This window comes from Sparus aurata, chromosome 4, assembly GCF_900880675.1.
Source record: "Sparus aurata chromosome 4, fSpaAur1.1, whole genome shotgun sequence".
In the NCBI taxonomy this organism is placed as follows: Eukaryota; Metazoa; Chordata; class Actinopteri; order Spariformes; family Sparidae; genus Sparus; species Sparus aurata.
Window position 1 is genome coordinate 38,123,668 of NC_044190.1, and position 7,999 is coordinate 38,131,666.

General features: G+C 42.1%; 1 protein-coding gene across 2 annotated transcripts; it reads left to right on the forward strand.

Annotated features, from left to right (window-relative positions):
- Window positions 1–1,881: 1,881 nt before the first annotated feature.
- On the forward strand, window positions 1,882–7,630 carry nqo1 (NAD(P)H dehydrogenase, quinone 1). 2 transcript variants are annotated; one of them, XM_030413569.1, is made up of 7 exons: window positions 1,882–1,897; window positions 2,489–2,580; window positions 4,920–5,087; window positions 5,355–5,485; window positions 6,232–6,345; window positions 6,966–7,067; window positions 7,177–7,592. In XM_030413569.1, exons 2-7 carry the CDS (start codon window positions 2,577–2,579, stop codon window positions 7,501–7,503), a joined length of 846 nt encoding a protein of 281 aa, XP_030269429.1. In that variant the 5' UTR covers window positions 1,882–1,897; window positions 2,489–2,576; the 3' UTR covers window positions 7,504–7,592. The 2 variants fall into 2 exon arrangements, with proteins under 2 accessions (XP_030269429.1, XP_030269430.1); XM_030413570.1 differs by lacking the exon at window positions 1,882–1,897 and having other exon boundaries at window positions 2,406–2,580; window positions 7,177–7,630.
- Window positions 7,631–7,999: the final 369 nt, after the last annotated feature.

The window sequence follows — 7,999 nt, forward strand, 5'->3', positions numbered from 1 at the left end:
ATACAGGTTAACTCTGTTTATATGTGGCGGACCCTGCCACCATTCTAGCTTCAGACATTGATCTGGGACCTTATTTTCCTCAGAGAACAGCTTGTTTTTTCACTTATGGACAATGTTATTTATTATTACCTCACTAATATTCAGAGTTTTCATTTCTTCTCCAACACTACGTAGTGTCCCTTTAAGCCGCCTGACTTTGCCTGTTGATGCCTCCTGCACACGGTCACATAACGACCTCTGACCTCTGACCTCTGAAGCGTTTCCCCTCAGACAGGTGATCCCAGCAGGTCTCGTCGCTGAGGCTCAGCCAGGTGATCTGCAGCCGACAGAAAGTGTTCAGGTAACATTCCTGTCACATTCCAGCCCGTCGGCCGTCATCGAGCTGATCCACCGCGGGATAACTGACAGCGTCAGAGAGTTAGTGATGGATGTGATCAATCACACACGCTGCACGTTCAGTAAAAAGAGAAGTCATGTGGCCGGTTTCTCAAACACTGTGAGATCTCATCAGACTGAAGCTCTGAACGACACATTAGAGACGTTCTGCAGCTCTCAGATCACATCAGCAGAAATCTGATCTGAGGGTTTTATGGATCTTTCTCTTATTGATCTTGTGGTTCAGTTAAAAGCTCCTGACTGCATATTAAACATGTAGTGAGAAAAAAGTCTTTGTCATCTTCTCACAAGCTGATTTAGGTCGTTTGCCTTTTGCTGAAATTAATTATTAACAGAATGTAAATAAATAACAGTATTTCTCATTATGACGCCAGTTTATCAGGAAGAGATACAGTATGTTCTGAAGTTAGCATGCTAACAACCTAGCCTAGGTACCTAGGTACAAAGATCCCGTGTTAGCATCATAAGAGGCAACACTCCTCTGGTGCTACTAGCTCACAGTCCGTGCGGCTAGCTTACACAAATGCTAACGTGACGTGACGTTGCCAGTGAGCAAACCGCCTTGAATCAATAGAGTTTAAACAAATCTTATCTTATCTTATTCAAGGTGCACTTACACCAACACTGAGCCAAAACATGTCTGATCAAAGTGTCACCATGATGAAACAAACATTGTGTCTGTGGAGGAAAGTGTGCTGCGTCACCTGCTGCAGCGAAGGAGCTTCGTCAGACTCGTCAGCCGTGGAACCGAACAGAAACATTCAGCTGCCTCGGCGCCTGCAGGCCGAGCCACCGACCTCAGTTTGAGACTGAGTTTCAACATTTGTAAGAGTCAAACTGGATCTATTGTACGACAATACCGGTGTCTTTAACAAGACAAGGCATCTCCCTTCCATGGTGATCAGATGATGTACAGAAAGCCAAATCAGGATGTTTTCTAACTCTGACTGAGTGTTTTTGTGCCTAAACCGAATCAGAGCAGAACCAAAGTGTTCTGACGAGAGAGGAATAAACAAACGTTCAGTTTTAGCTTATCTGTGGTTTTGCAGAAACGTAACTTAGCTAACATTAATTCTGGAGATTGGGTTGTGAAAGATCTCTCGTCCAGTCCAAATTCTGTCGTCTAACTCATCCGACCCCCTCCCCACCGGTGCCGACGTCAGACAGTTGCTCCCTCATGATGTCGGGGTTTGGTCGAGGAGGAGGTTCGGATCTTTTCGAGTTCGGAGTCGTCTGGAGCGCATCATCAGAAGTGAAGATTGCCCCTTTACAGGGCTGTAAATAAAGTTTTCTCAGATCGGTTCAGGATCTCGGAGCTCCCAGAGATCACGTTGGACGAGCTGCACGAGTCTTTTTACGATTTTTCTTTTTATGCCTGATGTTTTTTGTAAAGACGAGCGTCCAGCGACTCTCTGTTGTTAAAGAACACGCTGCGACGCCGTTTCACCGTGAAGCTCCAGAAATGTTTTGTGGACTACAAAAACTTTCCATCAACATGAGGGTGAGTAGATGATGACCGAACTGTCATTTTTTGGGTAAACTGTTCCTTTAAGACAAATAAAAAAACAACTGAAAGAAGTGAGAAAGGTTCTCTGGCTGCAAAATTTCACTTTTATTATATTATATTAGAGTTAAAATCTGGTCTGTGAAGTGTGTGAAAGTCTGCAGAGAAGCTGGTGACAGGTGACATTAAACTCGAGGACTCGAGCGAACAGCTCCGGCTTTACTAAACCGACGCCTTCCTCCACTTCTCTCCTAACGAGGTGAAATTAAGCCGGATTAAAGAGTTTATTAAGCCACATGACCCGGTCGGATAATCCCTTGAAAGTGACCCAAACATTCTTTTCCAGGCCAAATGAAACCAATCTGATTCGCCCACAGCCTGACTGACTCACACTCACACACACACACACACACACACACACACACACACACACACACACACACACACTAACTCCCTTTACAAACACTGAACTAAACCGGTCCTACAGTTTGACAGCAGACGTTTTTTTCTTCACTTCCTGCAGTGTGTCGTTGTGCCTTACAGACACTTTGCTCTCCATCTGATATCCAACATGCTTCTCACGCACAGAAATCCACTCCGTCTATAAGAGCCGCGGCGCCGCCCGGAGCCGGGTCCACACCTCAGACGGGTCCATCAGACACACAGCAACAACAACATGGGTAAGACTCATTTACCGTTTTCACCTCCAATAAATCTGTTTTTTTTTATCTGCTTTTTATCCAGAACCAAAGTCCAGACGGATTTGGAGCCATTATCTATTTTATTTATGTTTTTTTTAAAACCACATACTTTGATCAGGAGCTTTGTGTCTGAGTTAATCATTTAAAAAATGGGAGTAAATCAGACCAACAGATAAAAAACACAGCTGAATGGCAGAGAAACAGAAACACTATTTGTCACAGACTATAAGCTGAAAGACTTTGTGTGTATTGGTGACAGATATATTAAATATTGACCATAAATCTCTGAACAACAGTTGAGAATGTGAGGATCTGCAGCCCTGTCTGGTTTTTGCTGCTGACGCCCGGCGTGTCGTCTCGTCAGACATGTTCTGCAGCTCTTTGAATGTTGTCATCAGATATTCACACAGGACACTTTTGTCTCTGCTGCTTTATTGTCTCAAGACTTTAAACTCTAGCATACCGCTGATTGTTTTAACGACCGGCTTGTTTTCGTCTTGTTGTTGTTTATTCTTAATGAAAATAAAGTTGATTTCACGTTGAGCTTCTGACTGTAAGAAAAAAGTATCTTATTCTTAATGCGTCTTTCTTGACAAGGTTCCAAATAAAATACAATGCTGTGATTAAATCAACATGATGCAGATCCACAGATACAGATTCAAAACACAAAACCAGTCCAGCAAAGACAGAAAACGTTTACAGCATCGATCGACACAGAAACCAGCTCATCAAAACTCTCATCTCACGTCTAAACTCACTGAAACACTTGTGGTGTCTGAGAATCAGCTCGACCTCGTTACACACTGACGACGGCGAGCGTTACAGAAATGATTAACTTTTCTTTATCTCTGACGTTTGAATGATTCACACGGCTGCCGACTGCTCGCTCTGAACACAGCAACACATTCTATTTCTTTACAGTAAAAACCAGCCATACGTTTTCTAAATGCAAATCAAAACACGACTCAATATCAAATCAGATCAGTTTTATTTATACAGCCCACAATCACAATCACAATCACATCTGTGGGCTTCAGGACCTGTCAGACGTCACAGTACATGTTTCTGTTCTGCCTGGTAACAACAGACGATACGACACGTTTTTTACAATCCAGTCTGTCACTTTGAGCCAAATACAACAAATATAAGTTGTGTTTAATTTATGAAAGGTACAGTAGAATAAAATATGACGTACGTGTGTTTGTATCACTGCAGTATCACAGGAAGAGTTTGATATTTGAGCTGAAGGAGGCAAAACATGCACGAGTCTCTGCTGTCAACAGCAACAATTGTGTCTGAGCACTGAAGCAGACAGGAGGATTGTTTCTTTGTCCCCTGATTCCCCTCCAGTGATCATTAATAAAGAATCCATCAACATGTGCAGTTATGGAGATATCTATCGTTACTGCATCACACAGTTTTGATCCGTTGTAAAAAGTTTGTTAGCATTTATACAGTTTTCTGCAGATGTTAGAGGATGAATGAGAAAAGACTTCATGGATTCTGGAAGAAGACTTTTGTGTGGAGCTCGTCGAGGAGGCGAGACGAGCTTTAAAAGTTCACAATGAATCTGAAAATGTTTCTAGATTGAACTGATATCCAGCTGAGTGATGGGATCAAATCTCCTTGTAGCAGCTGCAGCTGATGAACTGTGACTTGTATTAAAGCAGAAGTCTAATTTTATTAACGACATTTGAAAGTGGATCTGAAAGACTGCAGACGGACCTGTTGTCTTATCAGACGGTGAAACTCTTTATCAGTGGCTTTGTTCTCGTTTGAAACGACAGATTAGAAACTTAGAACATCAGTCGTCATCAGAAACCATGTTTTTACAACCTGGCAACCCAAATCGTTCTACGTCATAACTGATCTGTAAAATGTTGGTTAGTGATTTTAACATCTCAACAACTATTTAAAAGATGGTCGTGACATTTTGTCCAGAACTCATTTCTGTGTTCAGGCTGATTCTTCTGTTCCTCCAGCGCCGGCTTCGGGTCCGCTGTCTGATCCGTCTGACGGGCTGGACCTGCTGTTTGGGCTGATCGAAGGTTCAGACTCAGTTTTAAGTGTCAGGTCGGACTGAGGATTAGTTTCATGTTCAGTGTTCCTCATAGAAATGAGAACAGAGAGGTATTTTGGTTGAACAAACGCTTGATAAACAACTACGAATATTCTATTGTTATCAACAATAACATATTTGAATTCATCGATTTTCAAACCACAGTTTAACTTTGAAACAACGCTGCAACCCTCGTCCTCACAGGTATGGACCTGCTAACTAGTGTGTGTGTGTGTGTGTGTGTGTGTGTGTGTGACAGCTCAGAAGACGGTCCTGATCGTTTACGCCCACCAGAGTCCGGGGTCGTTCAACGCGGCGGTACGTGAGGTGGCGATGGAGGAGCTGAAGGAGCAGGGCTACCGGGTCGTCGTGTCCGACCTGTACGCCATGAACTTCAGAGCCAACGCCACGCAGGACGACATCATCGGTGACCTCACTGTTGATGACTGTGTTATTCAGAGATCCAAATACGTTTTCCGTGTAAAGTCTGAAACTCAAAACTGTTTACTGTTAACTTTTGCATTATTAGAGGGTCAGGCTCTTTTCTTTAGACATCTGAAACAACGAAGTACATATCAAACTTTATTTCTTTGTTTTCAGGTAAAATTCCCCCAAAAATACAACAAAAAAAAGACAGAAAACTTAGATTATCACCAGTTTCCTCTGAAGTCCTGACCGAGTGTGTCGTGTTCAGGTGATCTGAAGAATCCAGAACTCTTCCAGTACGGCGAGGAGACGATGCACGCCTGGATGGAGGGTCGCCTTAGTGACGACATCGTTGCCGAGCAGCGCAAAGTGTTGGAGGCGGAGCTCATCATCTTCCAGGTCAGAGGTCGCTCCTGTCGCTAGCTCCTGTTAGCTGCTGAGACTTCACTTTTTCTCACGTTAGTTTACTTTGGCTATTAAATAATAACGCACTGCAAGCCTGGATGTTTTTTATGCCTCTATCTGTCACAAAACTCGACTATTTAAAAGCAAAACATCATTAAACTGCAACGTAAAGTTACCCAAGATGGCTGCCAACCTCTGACCTTATTGATTGACAGCTCATCTGACCAGTTAGGAGAATTTTTAGCAATTTCTCTGTATTTTTAATAATTCATAAATTTTTAATAATTTTAAGGAAAATGTCACTAGTTAAGTTCTTAACAGCAAATAATTGATTAATCATTAACCTCCACATTGAGGAGCTTGAGGAGAAATTTGAATAAACAACTCAACATATTCAAACTTCTTTAGATCAGTGACAGAAGCATTTACACAGCCACACAAAGCTTGATGAGAAGTTCAGTTTAGAATCCAAAACCAGACCAGAACCATCTGTTCTCCAGATGGTTCAACAGCAGCTTTGAATTTACGACGTTGAGAATCATTTATCATTTTACATTAATCAGCCTGAAAGATGTTTTCTCACAAGGTCTTTTATTTTTCCATGTGCTTTTAATTCTGTCCAGGGAAACAGATTAATAAATTGAGCGTGACAAAAGTAACAGAATGACGTAATTGAAAGGAAATAAAACAATAAATAATCTCACTGATGTCTGCGTGACGTGTTGTGTCTCTTGTTGCAGTTTCCTTTGTACTGGTTCAGTGTGCCGGCCATCATGAAGGGCTGGATGGACCGAGTGCTGACACAAGGTTTCGCCTTCTCCCTGCAGAACATGTACAATAACGGGATATTCAAGGTCCGTCCGTCTCCGCTGGACGACACGTCTCTGTGATAAGAACTGATAATAATGAGATGAAGTAAACATGATGATACAGACGCAGGAAACTGTTCACTGGTCTGTTTAATCCTCCTTTAACATTCTCAACATGGAAACCTGCAACATGTTTCTGACGTTCATTAACAGAATCTCAAAATTATGAGTCAAAACAAACAATCTATCATAACTTTCAGCTCCTCTGATTAGTATTTATGAGCAGGAAACAAACTTTTAATATAATATGCATCAAATATAAGAACATTTTTCATTTTGTATTGATGTAAAGTGTTTGGCAGCAGTCATATTTCTTCTGTGGAGATATATTTTATGTCATTACAACAATTTATTTTAACCTATTGTCCTTCACTTTCTGTCTGTGTACAGCGGCCTCCACATATGAGCGCCCACAGAAAGAGTAGAGAAAGAGAATATAATATATATATTCTATTAACATTTTCAGAGGTGGCACACATTGTGCTCACGTGTGACATCACACACTGATTCTCTCCACACGTCAGCAGCTGTGTGAACACGTCGTCATGTTGTTCTGGTTCAGCTCGACACGTCTGATGAAAAGAGTATTTCTTTGTTTCTTGCAGGAAAAGAAAGCGATGTTGTCGTTCACAACTGGAGCAACACAGACGATGTTCAGACCTGACGGCATCAACGGAGACATCAACGTCACACTGTGGCCTCTACAGGTGAGACACACACACACACACACACACACACAGCCACACACACACACACGATTCTCTCTGTGCTGCTGGATGGTTGTTGACGTCTCTCGTCTCGTCTTGTTTCTTTCAGAACGGCACTCTTCACTTCTGTGGCTTTCAGGTTCTTCCTCCTCAGGTATTCTGGAGTCCAGCTCACTGCCCCCCTCCTGTGAGGACCGCCATGTTAGACGGGTGGCGAGCCCGACTTAAAGGACTGTTGGCAGAAAAGCCTTTGACCTTTGCCCCCTGCGAGCTCTTCGACCTCACGTTTCAGGGCGGCTTCATGATGTTTCCGAAGGTGAAGGAGGAGCGAGAGTCGCAGCCCTTCGGTCTCACCACAGGACACCATCTGGGGAAACCGCTGCCACCCGACAACCAGATCAGAGCTCAGTGTGCCGAACCGGACTGTAGGAAGTAGAACCTGCTCTTCACTCGTGTGCCTTTAAACCCATTCAGATGTGTTGAGTTCACTTTGATGTCAAAATGTGTGATTTATAAATGTGTTTCATTTACTGAAACTGCAATAAAAACATTTAAATAACAAAGACTGGAGCTTTCTAAGTTGACAATATCAATACTCGTGTCAGTTATGTTGACATATATGTACTTGTGCAGGATGCATTATTCTACGATCTAGTATACTGTACGTTAATACTTCTTTGATTTAGGATGTATAAATTAAGTTGACTTGATTAGTTAATTAATAAATAAGTCAAAATCTGCAACAATTGAAGCCCAACAGTGACTGGCACAAGGTGAATTACTGTCTAAACCTTTTATCTGCATTTTTGAAGCCAATAAGACTTAATGATCACAACAAATGGACGAAAACAAACAAACCATGCAGCAGGATCTAATAATCAAATTAAAACAATAAAGTACTACAAGCAATAAAATGCTTAAATAGTTACAAA